Genomic DNA, 25,511 nt, shown 5'->3' on the forward strand with positions numbered 1-25,511 from the left:
AATTCCATTACTGGTAATTGGTCTGTTCATATTTTCTATTTCTTCCTGGTTCAATCTTGGGAGATTGTACATTTCTAAGAATTTGTCCATTTCTTCTAAGCTGTCCATTTTATTGGCATATAGTTGTTTGATCACTGTTGTCTATGATCCTTTGTATTTCTGTGGTGTCACTTGTAACTTCTTTTTCATCTCTGATTTCATTGGGTTTTCTTGATAAATTTGGCTAAAGGTTTATCGATTTTGTTTATCTTTGCAAAGAACCAACTTTTAGTTTCATTGATCTTTTCTATTTTTTTAGTCTCTATTTCATTTATTTCTGCTCTGATCTTTATGATTTCTTTCCTTCTACTAACTTTGGGTTTTGTTTGTTCTTTCTCTAGTTCCTTTAGATGTAAGTTTAGGTTGTTTGAGATTTTTCTTGTTTCCTGAGGTAAACTTGTATTGCTGTAAACTCCTCTTAGAACTGTTTTTGCTGCATCCCATTGGTTTTGGATCATCGTGTTTTCATTTTCATTTGTCTCTAGGTATTTTTGATTTCCTCTTTGATTTCTCTAATGATCCATTGGTGGTTTAGTAGCATATTGTTTAGCCTCCATGTGTTTGTGTTTTTTGCATTTTTTTCCTTGTAGTTGATTTCTAGTCTCATAGCGTTGTGGTTGGAAAAGATACTTGATATTATTTCAGTTTTCTTAAATTTACTGAGGCTTGTTTTGAAGCCTAACATGTGATCTATTCTGGAGAATGTTCCATGTGCACTTGAAAAGAATGTGTATTCTGCTGCTTCTGGATGGAATGCTTTTTATGTATCAGTTAAGTCCATCTCGTCTAATGTGTCACTTCAGGCCAGTGTTTCCTTATTGATTTTCTATCTAGATGATCTGTTCATTGATGTAAGTGAGGTGTTAAATTCCTCTACTATTATGTTACTGTTGATTTCTCCTTTTATGTCCGTTAATATTTGCCTTATATATTGCGGTGCTCCTGTGTCGGGTGCATATATATTTACAATTGTTCTGTCTTCTTCTTGGATTGATCCCTTGATCTTTGTAACAGTCTTTATTTTAAAGTATGTTTTATCTGATAAAAGTATTGCTATTCCGGCTTTTTTTTGATTTCCATTTGCATGGAATACCTTTTCCATCCCCTCACTTTCAGTCTTTTGTGTCTTTAGATCTGAAGTGAGTCTCTTGTAGGCAGCATATATATGGGTCTTGTTTTTGTATCCATTGAGCCACGCTGTGTCTTTTGATTGGAACATATAGTCTGTTTACAGTTAAGGTAATTATTGATATGTATGTTCTTGTTGCCGTTTTGTTGGTTGTTTGGGGTTTGTTTTGTCTTTTTCTTCTTTTGTTCTTCTCTTGTGATTTGACTATTTTTAGTGTTATATTTGAATTCCTTTTTTTGTGTGTATATCTATTTTTGATTTTTGTTTTGTGGTTACCATGAGATTTTTATATAGCAATCTATATATATGTGATTAAGTTGCTGATCTCTTACTTTCAAATGCGTTTTAATAACCCTGTCTTTGTACTCTTCTCCCCTCACGATTACTGTTTTTATATTATATCTTTTGTCTAATTGTTTCATGTATCCCTTAACTGCTTAGGTGATTTTGATAGTTATTTTACTACCTTCGTCTTTTAACCTTCCTACTCACTTTATGCGTGGATGATTCCCTACCTTTACTGTGTGTTGGCCTTTACTGATGAGCTTTTTCATTTCATAATTTTCATGTTTCTCATTGTGGCCTTTTCTTTTTTCACCAGGAGAAGTTCCTTTAATATTTATTGTAAAGCTGATTTGATGATGCTGAACTCTTTTAGCTTTTGCTTGTTTGTAAAGTTTTTGATCTTTCTATCAAATCTGAACGAGAGGCTTGCTGGGTAGAGTATTTCTTGGTTGTAGGTTGCAAGTTCTTCCCTTTCATCATTTAAAATATATCATGCCACTCCCTTCTGGCCTGCAGGGTTTCTGCTGAAAAATCAGCTGATAGGCTTATGGGAGTTCCCTTGGATGTTATTTGTTGCTTTTCCCTTGCTGCTTTTAAGATTCTCTCTTTAATTTTTTGGTCGTTTTAATTACAGTGTGTCTTGGTGTGTTACTCTTTGGGTTAATCTTGTATGGAACTCTCTGCCCTTCCTGGACTTGGATGACCGTTTCCTTTTCCAGGTTAGGGAAGTTTTCACCTGTTAATTCTTCAAATATGTTCTCAGCTCCTATTTATCTCTCTTCTCCTTCTGGGACCCCTATAATGTGAATATTTGTGCACTTGATATTGTCCCAAAGGGCTCTTAAACTGTCCTCATTTCTGTTTGTTCTTTTTCCTTTTTTCTGTTTAGGGGCAGTGATTTCTACTACTCCATCTCTCAGCTTGCTGATCCATTTTTCTGTATCATTTAGTCTACTGTAGATTCCTTCTAGTATATTTTTTATTTCAGTTATTGTGTTCTTCATCTTTCTCTTGTTTTTTATGTTTTCTCTTTGTTAAAAACTTTTAACTTCTTACTCTGTGCATCCATTCTTGTCCTGAGTTCTTTGATCATCTTTATGATCATTACCCTGGACTCTTTCTTGGGTAGATTGCATGTCTCCACTTCACTAAGTTCTTATTCTAGGGTTTTATCTTGTTCCTTCATTTAGAACATGTTCTTCTGTCACCTCATTTTGCCTAAGTTGCTGGGGTTTTTTTTTTTTTTTTTTTTTGCGGTACACAGACCTCTCACTGTTGCGGCCTCTCCCGTTGAGGAGCACAGGCTCCGGACACGCAGGCTCAGCGGCCATGGTTCACGGGCCCAGCTGCTTTGTGGCATGTGGGATCTTCCCGGACCGGGGCACGAACCCAGGTCCCCTGCATCGGCAGGCGGACTCTCAACCACTGTGCCATCAGGGAAGCCCCGCTGTTTGTATTTTTATGTATCTGGTGGGTTAATTATGTTTCCTGACCTTGGAGAAGTATTCTTCTGTAGGAGATGTGCTATGCACCCTAGCAGTGCAGTCCCCTATCATGGCCAAACTGTATGTTCTAGCAGTGCCCCCTATGAGGGCTGCATGTTTCCTTCTGTTGTGGCAGGCTGACTATGTGGACAGTCTGGTAGCCTTGGTTGGCCCCTACTCCGGTTGGTTGCCAGGCCATGCTTTGGCCGTGTTTTGGGAGGCTGTTGGCTACTGGTTGGTGGAGCCTAGTCACGAGGCAGCTGACTGCTGTACCCCAGGGGGCCCTGGGGCTAGTCCTGGCTCACTGGTGGGTGGAATCAGGGTCCAGAAAACTTTGGGGCTGTTGCCCACCTACTGATGGGTGAAGCCAGGTCTTGGGATTAATGCCGGACTACTAGCAGTCACAGTTGGGTCCTGGAGTCTGGCTGTAGTGCCCAGGGATCACAGAGCTGGTGTCAGATAACTGGTGTGTGGGGGTGGGGGGTGGGGGCGTTTCCTGACACAGTTGAGTATGGGGTCCAGGGTGTTGGGAAGCTTGTTTTGGCCTGGTAGTGGGAAGGATTGGGGCCCAGCTGGTCCCAGGGTAGGGTCTGGCCTGCTGTGGGCAGGCTGGGTCTGCAGGCTGTGGGATTGTGCCTTTCTTAACGTATGGTGCCTGCCCCCTGGTGGGTGAGACTCGTCCAATGGCTAGAGCAGCCTTCTGGGAGGGCAGGGCTGGTGCCTGCACATTGGTGGGTGGAGCTGGGTCCTAGCCCTCTGGTGGGCAGGGCCATGTTCAGAGGCAGGTGTGGGCTCAGGAAGTTTTAGGCAGCCTGTCTGCTGATAGGTGGGGTTGTGTCCCCATCCAATTAGTTGCTTTGCCTGAGGCATCCCAGCACTGGTGCCTACAGGCCGTTGGATGGGCCAGGTCTTGGTGCTAATGAGCTAGAGGGAGGGTTCCACAGTGGTGCCTGGCAGCACCATTGTCCACGCAGTAGAAGGAGCTCCCAAGATTGGCTGCTGCCAGTGTCTGTGTCCCTAGGGTGAGCCACAGCTCCCCCCCACCTTCCTCCAAGGATACTCTCCTAGACCAGTAGGTAGGTCTGGCCCAGGCTCCTATCAAATTACTGCTTTTGCCCTGGGTTCTAGAACATGTCAGATTTTGTGTGCACCTTTTAAGAGCCAGGTCTCTGTTTCCCCCAGTCCTTTGAGCCTCCCAAAGTTAAGCCCTGCTGACCTTCAAAGCCAAATGCTCTGGGGGCTTGTCTTCTTGGTGCTTGACTCCTGGGCTGCAGAGCCCGATGTGGGGCTTAGAACTCTCACTCCTGTGGGAGAACCTCTGCAATATAATGATTCTCCAGTTTGTGGGTTGCCCACCCCGTGGTATGGGACATGATTATATTGAGAGTCTGCCTCTCCTACCCATCTTGTTGTGGTTCCTCCTTTAATTGTAGAAGATCTTTTTCTGGTAGATTCTGGTCTTTTTCATTGATGGTTGTTCTGCAAATAGTTGTGATTTTGGTATGCTCGTGAGAGAAGGTGAGCTCAGTGTCTTTCTACTCTGCTATCTTGGCCAGTCTCTCCCTTTCTCTGTCAGTTTTTTCTTTTCAGAGAAACATCTCTTAGTTTCATTGATCCTTGTAAATTAATTATTTTTTTATGCACAGTATTTGGTGTGAAATAACAAATTATGAGACATGGAGAGAAACAAAGAAATGTGACCCATGGTCAGGAGAAGAGCTAAGAGAAACAGTCAGTGATGGTCCAGATGTTGAACAGTTGGAATGGATGAACAGTTAGAAAATTTTAGCAGGAAGATGGAAGACTATAAAAAGACTGAACTGGGAATGCTAGAAGTGAAAGTATGACTCAGACATTAAATATTCATTTGATGGACCTAATAGCAGACTGGACATAGCTGGCAAACCCCAAGCAGAATAAGTACAAAGCTGAGGAACATTTCTAACTTAACGCTATTAAATCTTCCAATTCATGAACATGGGATGTGTTTCAGTTTATTCAAGCCTTCTTTAATTTCTCACAACAGTGTTTAGTGTAAGTTTTCAATATATAATGTCAGGCACTTCTTTAGTTAAATGTATTCCTAAGTTGTTTTTTGTTTCAGTTTTTTTTTGGCTGTGTTGGGTCTTTGTTGCTGCACGCAGGCTTTCACTAGTTGTGGTGTGCAATCTTCTCATTGCAGTGGCTTCTCTTGTTGTGAGGCACAGGCTCTAGGTGCGCGAGCTTTGGTAGTTGTGGCACACGGGCTCAGTAGTTTCTGCATGCAGGCCCTAGAGCACACAGGCTTCAGTAGTTGTAATGCATGGGCTCAGTAGTTGCGGTGTGCGGGCTCTAGGGTGCGCGGGCTTCAGTAATTGTGGCGCGTGGGGCCAGTAGTTGCGGCTCTTGGGCTCTAGAGCACAGGTTCAGTAGATGTGGCTAATGGGCTTAGTTGCTCCACAGCATGTGGGATCTCTCAAGACCAGGGATCGAACTCATTGTCCCCTGTATTGGCAGGTGGATTCTTAAGCACTGCGCCACCAGGGAAGCCCCTTTTTTTTTTTGATTGAGGAACATTTTAATAATATCCCCTTTTTTTTTTCTGTAGGTTTTCTCAAATAATGATGAAGGCCTTATTAACAAAAAGTTACCCAAAGAACTTCTTTTGAGGTAAGTGTAGATAAACTTTAAAGATTTCAGATATGATTCAGTCATCAAGTTCCAAGACAATCTTCTTTCTCACTATGAGTCCATAGCTTAGAAAAACAGACAGAATTAGCCTAACTGACTTTTTGTTTTTGTTTTATAGAATGCTGTTCAGCTTGTTGTTAAATTTTACTTGGTCTAATCCAGAATGTACTAAGTATGTACGTAGCATTGGTCTGGATTCTTTTTGTAATGTGGTAAGTATTGTAATAATCCTCAGTAGGTGCCACTGTTTGGGTATTAGTAGGTTATCTCAATGTAGTCAGTAACACGAGAAGAGATTATTAAGGTTGTGAGCTCCTGAAGTCATAGACATTTAGATGTTTTTCTGATCAATAATTACACTATATGTTCTTACTGAGCACTTAAAATGCTATCAGCCCAAATATTGATGTTTTTATTCACTTTATGAGAATTATGTGCTAAGTGACACTACCATAGAACAGGCTTTTTGTGCTTTATTTTTTAGCATTACTGAATATACAGTTAATGGTATTTTGCTTGTCGTTTTGGGAAGTAAAGCTATCAGCCAACATTTGTTGAACCTGAGGCACTGCAGTTTCCTTTAGTACTGTGCAAGCATCAAGCAAATCTTATTTAATTTTGGATGTTATATTTTAATTGTTAACAAACAATTAATACACGTACACATGGTAATCTTTGAGTGGCATTTCCCAAACTCTTCATATCACTGATATTTCACAAAACAAAACAAAAAAGCAGGTTTTGTGATCAAGTAAGTATGGGAAAAACTGGGTTAACAAAACCAGTTTCTTTACCACGTAACCTCTCAGAGCCCTAATAGGCTAATATGCATGGTGATGCTCCCAGATGAATAGTTGTGGCATTTCAGATTTACTGACCATGGAACGCTTTTAATATTCCTTGGAAAATGCTGATATATAGTAAGAGATTGAGCAGCTTACTCTGTTCCCTGTCTGTGCTAAATCTCATTTTAACATTTAGGGGATGAGTATGAATGTGTGTTTTGTTTACATGTTGGAGTCCATCATAGAGTTACTCTATAAATGCCACGGATTGCTCACCTTTTCCACCTTGTATGTTAGACTTTTGTTCTTGAGTCAGGAATGGGGTGAAGGCTTAGGGTCTTTGTGGTGGTGATCACATTTTAGGGGCTTCAGGGTGGCATTTCATTAGTCATCAGGTGTTGTTTGACACTGTTGCCGTGAGCTCATTCTACTCAGTTAATAAAGAAGAAAATTAATTCATGGCAGGATCACATGAAAAATACAGCAGTTATGTTTTATTTCAACAAAATAAATATTTGTTTAGTTAAGAGAGAATATTCTTTGGCATTTTAGACCATTTTAAAGTTAAGAAAGTGGTAACAAGGAAGGAATGATATGTTTATCACATAAACCCAGAGGGTCTTAATCAAGCACCGTAAGTTGTTAGAACCAGCGTGGTTAGGGTGGGCTGGCTGTTACTATGCAGCGGTCGGCGATGCCATCCACACCAGACCACAGAGTGAGTGATGTTTCCCAGAATTGTGCAATGTTTCATTCTTAGTCTGAACATTTTTCTAGCACAGACATCAAACTGTAATGTGAATATGTCCTTTTTACCCTTGGGACTCATAACCAGCTTCACACCGACCCACGTTAGTCATTTAACACTGGAGTGTGATTAAACTCCACCCTTCTCCTGAGTACTGCTGCTGTTTTGACTCAAGGGTGCTAACTTAATACTCTTTCCCTTTTGGTAGGGTTAGCTTTTATACTGTACTCAGCCATGGTACTGTTTCTACCTACTGACCAAGAAGGGCCGGTGGGGGGCGGGGCGGGTGTTGGAATTACATCACTTTCCATGCTAGTGTGATTTCTGAACTGCCGTTTTAGAAGTATTAGTTCTTTTAAACATCCATGATGGACCCAGCTTTCAAAAATCCTGGAGTTATAGTTTTTGAATTATGCTAAGGCTCATACATAGATCATTTTTAAAAAAGAATTGTCATTTGGGAGCAAATGTTCATAGATTTGCATTCCCACTTCTGTTCTAATTTTGGAGTCTGTAAAGGGAATTTAAATTTTAAAGTACTGCCACAACAGGTCTTCTCTGACTCTTCATTCTCAAAACTAACTCTAGCCAGATATTAATTTTTGTTGGTCTTTATATCATTTCTGCCATTTTACTCTCAGACTTTCTATTCTCAATAGTAGCAGCTCTCCCCTTTCCCGGCTACCCTTTTTAAGCAAAATTTTGAAGAAGGGTTTGAGCCAGGTTACCAAAGCAGACATCTTCATCGTTCGTTAATTCCACAACAAAGTGAGTGAGTGCTACAAATTCCCCACCTCATGGAGCTTAAGTGTTGATTGGTTTTGCTAAGATAAATGATGTCTTCATACTTTCGGTCTGTCTTAGGCTTACATTTTTACTTCATATAGTAGACTTCTTTGTGACAGAGCAGACTGTTGTTCCTGTTCTCGTTGAATTCCTATTTACTTTCAGTCTTACTTCATCAATAGGTGTGAATTCCTTGAGTGTACGATAATCTTATTTGCTTGCAGCCAAGGTCACTTTCTCTTCTGCCATTTTTTACTGCATCTGTTACCACCCTCTTAAATTCTCTGCTAGCTTCCATTACTGGTCATATCAAGTGAAGCTTCAGCTTACCCTCTGGAACCGTTAACAAACCTGGAACTACGTGATTTTTTTATTTTTATTTTTTAATGTTTGTTTGTTTGTTTGTTTATTTATTTATTTATTTTGGCTGATCCTGGTTGTAGTTGCGGCACTCGGGATCTTCGTTGCGGCATGCGGGATCTTTTAGTTGCAGCATGCTGACGACTTAGTTGTGGTATGCATGTGGGATCTAGTTCCCCAAACAGGGATCGAACCCAGGCCCCCTGCATTGGGAGCGTGGAGTCTTATCCACTGGACCACCAGGGAAGTACCTGGAACTATGCACTTTTCATCTCTCTATATCACTTTGAATCCACTCAGAAAAAATCTGAGTTTTTTTATCTGATCATCTTATTGCTAGTTTTAAGACTACCCGATATTATTAATTCACAGGTCCCTTCTGCTACCCATTTTTAGTTTGTTACTTAACAAGCTTTTACATTTGCTTTTTCTATCCAGCTTTTACTTATAAATTAAAGATATTCAAGTTCTCCCTCTCTACCTTTCACTCTCCCACAGTTCAACAAATAGCTTGTAATTTTACTGTTCCTAGGGAGTCAGTTATATAATGCTTATAACAATGGGAATATATAGTTTGTTGTAATGTCTATATCTGTTAGTGAGTTGGGTTCTCCTTGCATGTATTTATCCTCGTTGTTATTGTCTGTATTTTGGAGCTAAACTTGCTTGAGATTTCAGCTCTCCCCATTTACTAGTTGTGTGACCTTAAAGTGACTTCACTCTCTGGGCCATAATTTCCCATATCTGTAATAGTAATAGTTCTTACCTTAGGGGGTTGTTGGCTGGCTCTGAGTACCTGGCGTTTAATAAATGTTAAATAAATGTTATCTCTTATTATTATTTTTAAAAAATATTTATTATTTATTTGACTGCGTCAGGTCTTAGTTGCAGCACGCAGAATCTTTCGTTGTGGCACGCGGGCTTCTCTCTAGTGGCGGCACGTGGGCTCTCTAGTTGTGGCACAGGCTCTAGAGTGCACAGGCTCAGTAGTTGCACTGTGTGGGCTCATTAGTTGCAGCACATGGGCTTAGTTGCCCTGCAGCATGGAGGAGCTTAGTTCCCCAACCAGGGATCGAACATGCGTCCCCTGCATTGGAAGGTGGATTCTTAACCACTGGACCACCAGGGAAGTCCCTCTTATTATTATTAATTAATATCAATTTTGGATCTCTGAATACTTAATAAATACTGTTGACAGTGCAGTTGGTTTTAATACAAACAACTGAAAAAAGCAAGCTGTCCTGATATGGATCTTAACATATGCTACTGATAACAGTCTCAGTAAAATACCTGATTATTAAGTAAGTTAATGTAGCCCAGTGCTTCATTTCATCAACCTACACTAATTCAGTCTCAATGGAAATTGTATACTACCATCTGACATTAAACTGACTACTACTGGAGCTTGAGCAGAATAGTGGTGGTATTATGACAACTGTTAATTATTTTGTATTATAAAAAAGGCAGTCTCTTGGAAGGAAACATTCCTCTTTTGAGAAAAGTCTTATATGAGCAAATATTGGCTCACAACTCAGATTATAAATTTTAATATTAATTTGTTTGACCTTAAGTTTTTACTTCTGTTATGGTTGCTCTCAGGCGCTAGTGATGAAATGAAAATGCATGTAAACTTCATAGGAATAGGGAGTGCTACATGCAGTAAATATTTTAAAACGTTCTGAGAAGACATGGCTTTTGTTAGTAATAAATAATAAACCTCTTATTAGAGGTATTAGACATATTTTTAAAAACTAAATCACCGTTATCTGTATAATTGTATTTCCTTTTAAAATGCATGTGGGGACTTCCCCAGCGGTCCAGTGGTTAAGACTCCGAGCTTCCAATGCAAGGGGTGCGGTTTCGATCCCTGGTTGGGGAACTAAGATCCCACATGCCGTGTGGCATGTCCAAAAAATAAAAAATAAAACAAAAATGTGGATCCATGACAAAATTAAATCCTGATCATGTTTGTTAGCTTGATGAAGGAAGGTTTGATGGCCTCAAACAGGAGAGGTGAGGCTAATCATTTCGGGCAAATGGAATCAACTACAAAATTACCTATAATTTGGCGGTTTTACTAGTTTGCTAGGGAAAATTATAAAATGAAGAAAAATTACAAGCTATTTGTTGAACTGTGTGAGAGTGAAGGATAGAGAGGGAGAACTCGAATATCTTTTATAAGTGAAAGCAGGATAGAAAAGGCAAATGTAAAACTTGTTAAGTACAAACTAGAAATGGGTAACAGAAGGGATCTGTGAATTAATAATATTGAGTAGTCTTAAAACTAGCAATAAGATGATCAGATGAAAAAAAAACTCATAGATTTTTTCTGAGTGGGTGTTCTTGCCTGCTGGTTGGTTGCAGCACTCCATGGACTTTTTCAAGGACTGGTACCTACACCTCCTGCTGCCTGTGATGCCTTATATATATTCCAAGGCAGCCTAACAGGTAAGATGATCTTTTGGGGGTACATATTACAAATTCATGTTTAAACATCTATGCAGACTTTTCTTTTTTGTTAAAGAGGTTTTTTTGGTTTGTTCATTTTTATTGTTGTTATTTATTTATTTATTTTTACCGTGCATGAGGACCAAATTAATGTGTGTTGAAATCAGATGCAGAAGCTTAAAGGCCCTTCCTCTGTATACTATTATGTACTGTTTTAGGGTTGACATCTAAGTCCGAATCACGGCAGAGGCAAATCTTCCTTAGTCTCGGTTGGGGTTATGCTTATACATTAGACCTCTGATGATGCCTTTAGATTTTTAAATGTACATTGAGGTGGCATGAAACACCAGTAGAGCTCCACAGATAGGAAGGATGGATCTAGTACATTCTACTCCAGAGCTTTATCCCTGGAAAGTTATGTTAGAGACCTGTTAGTTTAAAAGCTGTGAATTCAGTAGTTAAAACAGAAAAGATTGGGAAGTTTGATTCTTTGAATAGTAAAATATGGCAAAATATACCATACCAAAGATAAATAGCATAGTAGTAGGTGAAATAATTCGAATACACATTATAAGCAAAGGCTATCTTCTTCAACATACACGCGCGCGCGCGCACACACACACACACACACACACACATACATCAGTTCTTAAAAATTATTAAGAATGAGGTGGATTAGCTCTTAGAAAAAGTTTGAAGAGGGTCTGAACAAAGGAAGAAATACAAATGGCCAATAAATGTATGAAATTCCACTCGCTCCGAGTGGAATTGCTGGGGGTCATAGACTGTACAGGTTTTTAACTTCATATAGTAATGTTGTTTTTCCAAAGTGGTCTTATCAATTTGCCTTTATACAAACAATGGCTAAGAGACTCGGTTGAGTTGTTCCTTTCAAAAATTTAGTGTTTTTACATGTCTTAAGTATAGAATAGCATCTCATTGTGCTCTTTTTTTTTGCGGTACGCGGGCCTCTCACTGTTGTGGCCATTCCCGTTGCGGAGCACAGGCTCCGGACGCACAGGCTTAGCGGCCATGGCTCACGGGCCCAGCCGCTTCGCGGCATGTGGGATCTTCCCGGACCGGAGCACGAACCCATGTCCCCTGCATTGGCAGGCGGACTCTCAACCACTGCGCCACCAGGGAAGACCCCCTTTCTTGTTTTTAATACTACTGTATCATCTACATCTTTTCATCCAGTTTTTTCAAATAGTGTCTCCATTTAATAATCTTTTTAAGAGGATAATTTGGTGTTTTAATGATTAAAACAAGTATTTTATTCACTGCGATTATTATTGCAACTTTCTATCAATTTCTTTTTTATCTTACTAATTTTGCTTCTCTCCTCCTTAAAACCTTTCCTGTTGCCTTTAGTGTAAATTCCATGTAAATTGTTATGACTTAAATTATTCTCCCAGAACTGTCCACTTATTATCTCTTACTCTATCTCATCTCTCACTCTTTTCCAACTTCCTTGTAAACTCTGGCAACTCTGAGTTATTTCCAGTCCCTGAAAATGTCATTCCCTAATTTGTTCTCTCCCATGTTCATTCTCCTTCTTGAAAGTGCCAATTTTTTAAAAAATTTATTTTTTATTGAAGTGTAGTTGAATTACAATGTGTTAATTACTGCTGTACAGCAAAGTGATTCAGTTATACATATGTGTACATTCTTTTTCATATTCTTTTCCATTATGGTTTATCACAGGGTATTGAATATAGTTCCCAGTGCTATACAGTAGGACCCTGTTGTTTATCTATCCTATATATAATAATTTGCATCTGCTAATCCCAAACTCCCACTCCATCCCTCCCCTCCCCTCCCCTCCCCTTGGCAACCACAAGTCTGTTCTCTCTGTCCCTGATTCTGTTTCTGTGTCATAGATAGGTTCATTTGTGTCATATTTTAGACTCCACATATGTGACATCATATGGCATTTGTCTTTCTCCTTCTGACTTACTTCCCTTAGTATGATAATCTCTAGTTGCATCCGTGTCGTTGCAAATGGCATTATTTCATTCTTTTTTATGGCTGAGTAATATTCCATTGTATATATGTACCACATCTTCTTTATCCATTCATTTGTTGATGAGCATTTAGGTTGTTTCCATGTCTTGGCAATTGTGAATAGTGCTGCTATGAACATAGGGGTGCATGTATCTTTTTGAATTGTAGTTTTGTCTGAATATATGCCCAGGAGTGGGATTGCTGGATCATATGGTAATTCTGTATTTAGTTTTCTGAGGAACCTCCATACTGTTCTCCATAGTAGCTGCACCAACTTGCATTCCCACCAACAGTGTAGGAGGGTTCCCTTTTCTCCACACCCTCTCCAGCATTTGTTATTTATAGAGAAAGTGCTAATCTTTTGCTCACCCCTTCTTTCACCTAGTTCAACCTAAGACTTTCCCTATGTTTAGGGCCATGTTCTCTCCCTCTTGAGTGTGTATATAGGTTCTCTAAACATGTTATAATTTGTTGTGTTTGTCCTGGATTTTATGTTGCATAACACAGTAAATCTAATCTTTTTTTTAAAAAAATTGAGATTATATGTGTATATATATATAATTGACGTAGGTGTATGATATAATGATTTGATATTTGTACATACTGCACAGTGATCACCACAATAAGTCTAGTTAACATCTGTCACTGTACATAGTTACAGAGGTTTTTTTCTTGTGAGGAGAACTTTTAAGATTTACTCCCTTAGCTTTGAAGTATGCAGTACAGTGTTATTACCTATAATCACCATGCTGCATGTTACATCCCCATGACTTATTCATGTTATAACTGGAGGTTTGTACCTTCTGACCCCCTTCACCCATTTTGCCCACCCTCCCACCACCTCTGGCACAGATCTGTTTTCTGTATCTATTAGCTCAGTTTTGTTTTGTTTTTTTATCTAGATTCCACATATAAGTGAGATCATATGGTATTTGTCTCTCTCTCTGTGACTTATTTCACTTAGCATAATACCCTTGAGGTCCATCTGTGTTGTCACAAATGGCAAGAGTTCATTCTTTTTTATGGCTGAATAATTTTCATATATGTATCTGTATCTCACATTTTTTAATTCATTCATCCATTGATAGACACTTAGGTTGCTTCCATATCTTGGCTGTTGTAAATAATGCTACAGTGAACATGATAGTGTGTATCTTTTGGGTTATGTTTTCATTTTCTTCAGATAAATACCCACAAGTGGAATTGCTGGATCATATGGTAGTTCTGTTTTTAAATTTTTGAGGAACTGCCATACTGTTCTCCATAGTGGCTGCACCAATTTATATTCCCACTGATAGTACCCAAGCGTTCCTTTTTCTCCACATCCTCGCCAATACTTATTTCTTGTCTTTTTGATAGTAGCAATTCCAGTAGGTGAGAGGTGATATCTCACTGTGGTTTTGATTTTCATTTCCCTGATGATTAGTGTTGTTGAGCATATTTCATGTACCTCTTGGCCATTTGTGTGCCTTCTTTGGAAAAATGTCTATTTAGATCCTCTGCCCATTTTTTAATTGAATTTTTTTTTGCTATTGGGTGGTATGAGTTCTTTATAGATTTTGGGTATTAACTCATCAGATATATGGTTTGCAAATATTTTCTCCCAGTCAGTAGGTTGCCTTTTCATTTTGTTGATGGTTTCCTTTGCTGTGCAGAAGCTTTTTAGTTTGATGTAGTCCCACTTGTTTATTTTTGCTTTTGTTGCCTTTGCTTTTAGTGTCAAATCCAAAATATCATCTTCAAAACTTAGGTCAAGAAGCTTACCCTCTATGTTTTCTTCTAGGACTTTTATGGTTTCAGGTCTTACATTCAAGTCTTTTCATCCATTTTAAGTTAATTTTTGTGGTTGTGAGACAGGAGTCCAGTTTCATTCTTTCACATATGGCTGTCCAGTTTTCCCAGCACCATTTATTGAAGAGACTGTTCTTTCCCCATTGTATGTCTTGGCTCCTTTGTCATAAATTAATTGACCATATATGTGTGGGTTTGTTCCTGGGCTCTTTATTATGTTTCATGGATCTATGTATCTGTTTTTATGCCCAGAACATTGTGTACATTAGTATATATTTGTGTATGGTAGTATGTGTATTGGGCATGTTTATTTGTATATGGGAATGTATCTGAATGTGTACTTATGTGTGTGTATGCATATGTATGCCTGTGTGTGTGAGAACATTCAAGGCAGAGGAAACAGCTTGCAAAAAATCATGCTGTATTTGGGAAATCTTGCACAGTTTAGTTTCCTTCTACTCTTGGCCCATATATATATTTATTTGTGCTTAGTTGGAAGTGCTTGGAACGTAGCATTTTCCTCTGAGCTTTTTCCTACCTAACATTTAATGATTACTCTTCCCTATTACCACATACTTTTCATAATTACCACTTCAATGGCTGCTTAATAGTCCATGGAGTTTATGTCATGATTTACTTAACCTTTCGGTTGCTTTTTAAAAATTTTAGATAATGCTGAAATAAAATTTTAGAAAATGCTGAAATTAAAATTTTTTGTTTTGTTGAATTATTTCTTTATGATAACTTCCTGAAGAGGAATTACTGGATCAAAGGAGGAGAACATTTTTACAGCTCTTGATAAAGCCAGTGTTTCCAAAGGTGGTAACAGTTTTTAAAAAATATGTATTTGTATTTGACATATAACATTGTATGAATCTAAGGTGTACAACATGTTGATTTGGTACATTTATATATTGTAATATGATTGCCTTTGTAGTGTTAGCTACCTATGAACACCACATAATTATCATTTATTTTTTGTGATGGGAATAATTAAGATCTAGTCTCCTAGCATGTTTGGTCTTAATACTACAGTATTGTTGTCTGTAATCACTATACTGTTTATTAGATCTCTAGGACTTACGTATCTAGTAGTTGCAAGTTCGTATCCTTAAACAACATCTGTACTATTCCCCCTCCCCCCAGACCCTGGTAACCACCATTTTACTCTATTTTTATGAGTTTGACTTTTAGGTCCACATATAAGTGATATCGTACAGTATTTGTCTTTCTCTGACTTATCTTACTTGGCATAATGTCCTCAGAATCCATCCATGTTGTCACAGAGGGCAGAATTTTCTTCTTTCTCGTGGCTGAGTAATATTTTATTGTAAGTATTACTACATCTTTATCTGTTAATTGGTTGACAGGCACTTACGTTGTTTCCATATCTTGGCTCTTGTAAATGATGCTGCAGTAAACATGGGAGGCCATATATCTCTTCAATATCCTTTTTTTATTTCATATGCCCAGAAGTGGAATTGCTGAATCATATGGTAATTCTATTTAAAATTTTTTCAGGAACATTCATATTGTTTTCTGTAGTAGGTGAACTAATTTACATTCCCACCAACAGTGTACAAGCGTTCCCTTTTCTCTACATCCTCTTGTCTTCTTGATGACATTGGTTTTATTATTTTCTATTATTTTCTTTTTTCTTTTTTAACGATTTCCACTCCTAGCTTTTTAAATCCCATTCTTTGTCTTTCTTTGGGTTAACTGTGTTTTCTTTAGCTTGCCTAAGTTGGACATTTAGCTAGTTATTTTTCAGCTCCCTCATCTAATAATAGATAAGTTCTTTGAGTGATAGTCTCAAAGCTCTACTTCTGTTGAATTTCACAAGTTTTGAAGTTTAGTGTTTCTTTTTACTGTTCAGTTTCAAGTATTTATCAATTTCCATTATTGCTTCTTTGAAACATTTTTTTCTTAAAAATGTTTTTATTATGAAGTATAATATATAGTTGGAGAACCACACAAAACATAAATATTAGACAAATACCCTAGCCATCACTTAGGTCAGTAAATAAAACTTTGCCAGTCACCAAAGAAGCACCTCCATTTCTCATCCAAATGATAACTGCTTCCCTCTCCAGAAATAACACTTTCTTGACTTTTATAGCTTTCACTGTATTTTCATTTCTTTATAGATCTGTCATCCATATGTGCATCCTTAGTCATTACAGTTTAGTCTCGCCCATTTTTTTTTTTTGGCGGTTCGATAACTTTATTTGACAATCAACAGTTCTCATCCATATCAACTGTCTGTAGATTTTTGAAAATGGTGACAAGTACATAGGTAACCGACATGTAGAGCTTGTTTGGTGAATCTTCATCTTCATTACATTTTTCTGGACAACTGCACACAGATACGGTATGGGACAGTCCTTATTCCTTTGGCCCAGACAGCTTTGTTGAGCCTGGTGTCAGTGTGTACATCTGGAGTTCCCATCTCCTTCATGATGAATTTTTGGATTTCTTTGAGTGCCTGAGGGGCACGCTTCTTGAAACTCACTCCATGGATGTGCTTATGAATGTTGATAGTATATTCTGTGGTCACCACCTCGTTGATGGCAGACTGGCCCTCCTTCTTCTTGCCACCCTTCTTTGCGGGAGCCATCCTGCTGGGCTCCAGTTGGAAAAAACAGCTAGTCTTGCTCATTTAATAAATCTTTAAGTCTCTAATAATCAACAGGTCTCCTGTCCATCTCTTTCTGTTCTACATGTTTTATCTGTTGAAGAACTTGGGTTATTTGATATGTATTGTGGAAGTTCCCACAGTCTGGGTTTTGCTAATTGCAGCCTCATGGTGCAATTTCAGCATGTTTCCTTTATCTGTATTTCTTGGAAATTGACAGCTGGATCCAGAGGTTTGATCAGACTCAGGTTCTATCCCTTTGGTAAGACTATGTGGTGGTGTGTTCTTTTATTAGGAGTTACACAATGTTTGGTTTCCTTTTTTTGTGCTGGCATCTATGTATGCTTATTGCCTAGATCATTAACTTATTGGGGCTGAAAAATGATGATATTCTGATTCTTTTTCTTCATTTATTAGTTGGACTGCTTTAAAAAATTTTTTTTATTGGAGTATAGTTGATTTACAGTGTTGTTAGTTTCAGGTGTATAGCATAGTGAATCAGTTATATATCCACTCTTTTTTTTAGATTCTTTCCCATAGAGGCCATTACAGAGTATTGAGTTCCCTGTGGTATACAGCAGGTTCTTATTAGTTATCTATTTTATATATAGTAGTGTGTATATGTCAATCCCAATCTCCCAAATTATCCCTACGCCTCTTATCCCCTGGTAACCATGTTTGTTTTCTACATCCATGACTGTACTTCTGTTTTGTAAATAAGTTCATTTGTACCCCTTTTCTTTAGATTCCATGTATAAATGATATCATATGATATGGAATACTTTTATAAAGAATTACTTCACTTCTGTTTGATTACACAGTGATACAGTTTATGTAGAAGAAAGGCAGGATAAATGCTTGACGTTCTTTTCCTTTATTTACCAGTTTCGAAATAATGAGATATGTGAAGGTATGACGTGAGAAACAAAACGTTTTCATAGTTTCAACTAATCTCCCACAAGATATATATTAATTGCAGAGGGAAAAAATGTAATTTTATAATGGGGCACACCGGCAGAAATCATCTTAACCAAGTGATCAAAGTTGGCATCATCACTAATAGGACAAATGTACACCATATGCCCCTGATGTAATGCACAAGAAGAGCACAATGTCATTTCTGTGGCATTCCTGACAAAAATTATAACTTGAGTCTAATCGTGAGGAAATATTAGACACATGGCAGAACATTCTACAGAGTAACTGGCTATATGCTTCAAAAGTAGCAAAGTCATGAAAGATAAAGACTGAAAAAATGTTTTAGGTTAGAAGAGACTAAAGAGACGTGGCAAATAAATGCAATATGTGATCCTGGGCCGGAAAAAAAAGTTTTTCTTTTGTTTTAAGGACCATTAATGGGACAATTGACAGATTTTGAATAAGATCTATAGATTATAGTATTGTGTCGGTGTTAGTTTTCCTTGTTTTGTTAATTGTACTGTGTTTCTGAAAAAGAACGTCCTTGTTTTTAGGAAGTATGTGAGTATTTTAAGGGTAAATGAACATCGTGTCTACAACATACTCTCCAACATTTCAGACACAATTACATATATGTAATTACTACATCAGACCCAGATGATTTAATTGGTGAATGCTACCAAACATAAGAAAGAAATGATACTAATTCTCTACGTTGTCATCCAGAAAATAGAAGCAGAATAATTCCTAACTTATTCTGTGAAGCTAACATTACCGTAATACCAAAACCAGAAAAAGACATTATAGAAAGGAAAAGTACAGAACAATATCTCTCGTGAACACAGATGCAGAAGTCTTCAAAAAAAAGTTAGCAAATCAGATTGAACAATGTATAAAAAGAATTATATACTATAACCAAGTGGGATTTATTTCATGCATGCAAGGATGCCTCAACATTCAAAAATCAACATAATCAATCACATCAATGATCTGATAAAGAACAAAATCATATGGTCATATTAGTAGGTGCAGAAAAAGTATTTGGCAAATTTTAACACTCATTCATGATTAAAAGTCTCATCAAACCCAAAATAGAGGGGAACTTCCTCAACTTGATCAAGAATATCTACAAAAAAACCCCTACGGCTAACAGTGTACTTAACGATGAGAAACTGGTTGCTTTATCCCCAAGCTCAGGAACCAGAAAATGATGTCCCCTCTTACTACTCCTGTTCATCACAGTACTGCTGAAGTCCTACCTAATACAATTAGGTAAGAAAAGAAAAGAAAAAGTATACATTGGGAAGGTATACATTGGTTTTGTTTGTAGATTACATGATTGTGTATGTAGAAAATCCAAAAGAATTGACAAAATATTCCTGTAATTAATAAGCAGTTATATAATGTTGCACGATACAAGGTTAATATGCAGAAGGTAATTGCTTTCCTATTGCCATTTCTGGTATTGTTCACCAGCAGTGAACAACTGGAAGTTAAAATAAAAAACAATACCACTTACATTAGCCTCAAAAAATGAATACTTAGGTATAAATCTAGCAAAAGATTTATATGATGAAAACTCCAGCTCCAGTGAAAGAAATCAAAGAAGGTCTAAATAAATAAAGAGATGTTACACATTCATGGATAAGAAGACTCAATATTGTTAAAATGTTAATTCTTCCCAAGTTGATCTATGGAGTCAACACAATGCTGATAAAAAATACCACCGAGTTATTTTGTGGATATTGACAAATCTATTTTAAAGTTTGTGTAGAAAGACAAAAGACTCTGAAAGGCCAATGCATTACTGAAGAAGAACAGAGTTGGAGGACTGACACTACTGACCTATGAAGACTTAGTTTAGAGTTTTAGAGATCAAGACAGGGACTTCCCTGGTGGCAGTGGTTAAGAATCCGCCTGCCACTGCAGGGTATATGGGTTCGATCCCTGGTCCGGGAAGATCCCACATGCTGTGGAGCAATTAAGCCCTTGCACTGCAACTACTGAGCCTGTGTTCTGGAGCCCACAAGCCACAACTATTGAGCCTACGTGTCACAACTACTGAAGCCCACGCGCCTAGAGCCTGTGCTCTGCAATAAGAGAAACCACCGCAATGAGCCCCTGCTCGCTGCAACTAGAGAAAGCCTGCGTGCAGCAATGAATACCCAGTGCAGCCAAATAAATAAATCGTAAAAAAAAAAAAAAAAGCAAGACAGTGTGGTGTTGGCAAAAGAATAGACAACTCAATGGAACATAGAGAATAGAATAGAGAGCTCAGAAATAGAGCCACACAAAGTCAGCTGATCTTTGACAAAGGAGAAAAAGCAATTTAATGGAGAAAATATATATTTTCAACACATGGCATTGGAACAATTGGACATTTATATGCAAAAACAGAATGTAAACATAGACGTTACACCTTTCACAAAAATTGACTCAAAATGGATCATAGGCCTAAATGTAAAACCCCAAACTATCAAACTTTCATAAGAAAGCATAGGAGAAAATGTAGGTGACCTTGGGTTTAACAGTGAGTTTTTAGATACAACCTCAAAAGCATGATCCATGAAAGACAAAATTGGTAAGTTGGACTTTATTAAAATTAAAAACTTCTTCTCTGAGAAGAGAATGAAAAGCCAAGCCACAGATTGGGAGAAAATATTTGCAAAGACATGTATGATAAAGGACGGATGTCCACAATATACAAAGAACACTTAAAATCCAACAAGAAAACAGACCAATTTAAAAAATGGGCAAAAGATCTGAATAGACACCTCACCAAAGAACATATACAGATGGCAATGAGCATATGAAAAGATGCTTGCTATCATGTCATTAAGGAATTGAAAACTAAAATAACAATGAGATATCACTCTATGTGTATTAGAATGGCTAAAATTTAAAAATTGAACAATATCAAATGTTGGCAAGATTCAGAGCACAGGAACTCTCATTGCTGGTGATTCAAAACGGTGTAGACACTTTGGAAGACAATTTTGCAGCTTCTAAACTTACATGATCTAGCACTCAACACTCCTAGGTATTTATCCAACTGAGTAGAAAACATATTCACCTGCATACAAATGTTTATAGCAAGATTATTCATAATCACTCAAAACTGGAAGCAACCAAGGTGTCCTTAAATAAATGAATGGATAAACAGTGATACATCCATATAGTGGAATATCATTCAGCAATAGAAAGTAATGAGCTATCATGCCACTAAAAGACATGGAGGAACCTTAAAGACATGTGCATAGTGAAGGAAGCTAATATGAACAGCTACATACTTATGATTCCAATTATATGACATTCTGGGAAAGGAAAAACTATGGAGACATTAAAAAGATCAGTCGGGACTTCGTGGTTGGCGCAGTGGTTAAGAATCGCCTGCCAATGCAGGGGACACGGGTTTGATCCCTGGTTCAGGAGGATCCCACATGCCGCAGAGCAACTAAGCCCGTGAGCCCCAACTACTGAGCCTGTGCTCTAGAGCCCACAAGCCACAACTACTGAAGCCCGCGTGCCTAGAGCCCGTGCTCTGCAACAAGAGAAGCCACCGCAGTGAGAAGTCTGCATACTGCAACAGAGTAGCCCCTGCTCACCGCAACTAGAGAAAGCCCGTGTGCAGCAACAAAGACCCAACACAGCCAAAAATAAATAATAAATTTATAAAAAAAAAAACAAAAAAACAGTCGTTGCCAGAGGTTCATGAGGAGGATAAAAGGGATTAACAGGTGAAGCACAGGTGATTTTTAGGGTGGTAAACTATTCTATATGATACTATAATGGTGGATATATTGTCAGATCCATAGAATAGTACAATACAAAGAGTGAACCTTATCATAAACTGTGGATTTTAGTTAATAGCAGTGTGTCAGTCTTAATTTATTAATTGTAACAAATGTGCCACACTAATGCAGGATGTTAATAATAGGGGAAACTGTGTGTGTGTGTTATGTGTTTCTCAAAATGGCAGTAATATATGGGAACTCTATGTACTATCTGCTCTTATATTTAATATGTTTTTAAAAGGGGAAATAAGCAAATGTTAAAGAGATGTTGTTAAAACCATGCATGTGCAAAGCTGAGGTATTTTATAATGTGTAACAAAGTAACTTTAGAAAATTTAAAAGGCAGGAGGAAAGCCCTATAGTAAACATTGTAATCAATGATTAGAGTGACAGCTTTTTCTGAGATGGGAAAGAGAAAAAGATGTCTTTCATTACAATTATTGGTACTAGAGAAGATCACAGCCACTTCAGTAAGGCAAGAAAAAGAATAAAAAGTATAATTATTGGAAAGGAAGGAAGAAAATTGTCATTATTCTCAAATGTATTGATTTTGTTTGTAGAAAATCACTAGAATATATAAATGAATTTGGAAATGTTGCTGTATGCAAGACATAGTATATGAAAGTTAAGTATATATACTAGCAACAATTAGTAAATGACATTTTAAAAATTCCATTTTAATAGTAACATCATCAAATAACCAGCGGGGAAAAATCTAAAAATGAACAAAACATCTATGTGGAAAACTACAAAAATTACTGTGAGAAATTAAAGAAGTCCTAAATAAATAATGGAGTATATCATGTTTCTGGGTTGGAAGACTTAATATTGTCAAGATCCCAATTCTCCCCAAAGTTTCTATAAATTCAACATAATTCCAATAAAATTTTATAAAGTTTTCTTGTGTAAATTGATATGCTGATCCTAAAACATAAGTGGAAATTAAAAAAAAAAAAGAGTAGCCAAGAATAACCAAGGTAATTTTGATGAATAAAAACAAAGTTGGGGACTTCCCTGGTGGTCCAACGCAGGAGGCCCAGGTTTGATCCCTGGCCAAGGAACTAGATCCCATACGCATGCTGCAACTAAGAAGTCCACATGCCACAACTAAGAAGTCTGCATGCCGCAACTAAACATGCTGCAGTGAAGATCCCACGAGTGGCAACTAAGACCCAGGGCAGCCTAAATAAGTAAGTAAGTAAATAAATAAATAAATATTTTTAACAAAAGAAAAACAAAGTTGAGCTTAACGTTACCAGACATCAAGAGCTTGAAGCTTCATGATAAAAACAGGGTCTCATTGGCACAGAGGCAGACAGACCAGTGAAGCAGAATACAAAGTCCAGCAGTACGGGCTTCCCTGGTGGCGGAGTGGTTGAGAGTCCGCCTGCCGATGCAGGGGACATGGGTTCGTGCCCTGGTCCAGGAAGATCCCACATGCCGCGGAGTGGCTGGGCCCGTGAGCCATGGCCACTGAGCCTGCGCGTCCGGAGCCTGTGCTCCGCAATGGGAGAGGCCACAGCAGTGAGAGGCCCGCGTAACACACACACACAAAAAAAAAAAAAAAAAAAATCCATTCCTATATACTCCTGTGTGTATTTATTTATAACCAAGTTGCGATTTTAGTGCTTTTCTAATGAAGGGTGAAGTTAACACATTTGAGGTAGGAAGCAATTTCCAGGAAAAAAATAAAAAGTTTTGGAAGGGCCAGAACCTGATTTCTGACTACTCTTATTCCTTTAGCTATCTCTGTTTCTATTACCAATGTTCCAGGCTCTGTCATTCAGGGTGTTTATTTTATTCATTGGAACATGATTTGGGAATTTGGCTTAATTTGGCAGTTTGGAGTCTTATCACGCCTATTTTAAAATGTATTTATTTATTTATTTATTTGGTTGTGCTGTGTCTTAGTTGTGGCAGGTGGGCTCCTTAGTTGTGGTATGTGAACTCTTAGTTGCGGCATGCATGTGGGATCTAGTTCCCTGACCAGGGATCAGACCTGGGCCCCCTGCATTGGGAGCGCAGAGTCTTAACCACTGGACCACCAGGGAAGTCCCTTATCATGCCTGTTTAACTTGTGCACATTCAAGTATCTGTGTATGTGTGTTGGGGGGATAATGTAAATAATGAAGGCAATCTACTTTTTCATTCAATAATCATAATGTTGGGTAGTAAGCATGAGATGAGAAATGCAAACTTGTGTTCCAGCTATTGATTCTCACTTGTGTCCGAATGTGTGAGCATCTTGTTTGAGTTAGTGTGATTTTAGTGTTTAAAGAGACATGTTTTGGGAATTCCCTGGAGGTCCAGTGGTTAAGACTCCATGCTTTCACTGCTGAGGGCTTGGGTTCGATCCCTGATCAGGGAACTAAGATCCCACAAGCCACACAGCTTGGCCATAAAGAAAGAAAGAAAGAAAGAAAGAGAAAGAAAGAGAGGAAGAAGGAAAGAAACATATTTTCCATACAGCATGCTCACTCAGCACAGACTGCTTCATCTGCTGTGCAGTTGAAGAAATAGATTCTAGTCTAATCCTGAGGGAACAACAGCTGTGTTAAACTTTCTAGGGCACTTTGTGTAGGGTCATGGGCTTGGGCTCTCAAGCCAGACTACCTGGGTTCAAATTCTGGCTCTGCTCTTCCTATCTCTGTGGCCTTGGCAGGTCCCAGTGTTCCTATCTGTAAAATGGAGATCGTAATAGCACCTCATGGCATTGTTGTGGCAATTAAAGAGTGACAGCTAGCACATGTAAGTGCATAATCAGTGTTAACTATGATTATCAGTATTGTTATTATTACTGAGAGGTGATAGAGTATGTTGGTCTCCAAGATGGTACATTCTTGAGGGATTTTCAAGGGAAACTTAGTTAACTCCTTTCTACCTTCAGCTTGTACTTTAGAACCCAATGCCAGTGTGTGATATGATTCTGCTGTACCATACTCATTTCTCTATCTGGTCCTTGTCTTTTCGTGAGCTGACGATCAGTTGTGGCTCATTGTGGAATGGTTGTATGGCACAGAACACAGACATTTGTGGTGGTGGGGCAAGATGTATTACCACAGAAGCAATGTAGATGTGCAGACACCCTGAAATATGTTTAATATATGTAAGTACACATTTCCAGCCATCGGCATTTTCCTATGTACAAAGTTCCATTGAGTCTTTTAAGATCAGTGCAGCCGTTATGCTTCTGTCCTTTGCTTTTCTCTAGAAAATGATTGGAGCCTATATTGTAGAACAGTATCTACGCTGTCGCTGGCCCCGTGGTGCTGCCTGTGGGTGCTTTATTGTAGGGTGCAGTGCTCTGGTGTTTTATGGATCTACTATCTTCTCCAAGCCCATGGATTTTCCATGCACTGCTGATTGTTACCTTTGGAGAATTTTGGAGAACTTTTTAGGTGGCTGTTTGCCATTTCACCTTCCACACACACAGGCACAGACCCTCATATTTACCTTGCGGTACTCTGGGGATTGAGACCCTATTGTTTGTCCCTGACCTCGTCCCCATCTACTCTTTGTCTCTCAGGAAAGCTGCTCTTTGTTTTCAGCTGTGACTGCGGAGCGCTGAGGCACACACAGCTATTTGCCACTGTGCTATCATCAGCAGCTCATCTCCACTGCCAGAATGTCAGAAC

General features: G+C 38.3%; 1 protein-coding gene and 1 pseudogene across 2 annotated transcripts in view; one reads left to right on the forward strand and one right to left on the reverse strand.

The window, feature by feature from the left end:
• FBXL2 (F-box and leucine rich repeat protein 2) overlaps positions 1 to 25,511 on the forward strand; it is a 79,706-nt gene that overhangs the window by 11,312 nt on the left and 42,883 nt on the right. The window contains 4 exon segments of the mRNA XM_079933591.1: positions 5,525 to 5,586; positions 5,726 to 5,819; positions 10,651 to 10,707; positions 10,712 to 10,734. Of these exon segments, the coding sequence (XP_079789717.1) occupies positions 5,525 to 5,586; positions 5,726 to 5,819; positions 10,651 to 10,707; positions 10,712 to 10,734 (236 nt within the window).
• On the reverse strand, positions 13,953 to 17,146 carry LOC307192573 (large ribosomal subunit protein eL31-like; annotated as a pseudogene). The gene has a single exon. The product of its transcript is annotated as a large ribosomal subunit protein eL31-like (transcript).

The sequence above is a fragment of the Stenella coeruleoalba genome (assembly GCF_951394435.1).
Source record: "Stenella coeruleoalba genome assembly, chromosome: 10".
Classification (NCBI taxonomy): Eukaryota; Metazoa; Chordata; class Mammalia; order Artiodactyla; family Delphinidae; genus Stenella; species Stenella coeruleoalba.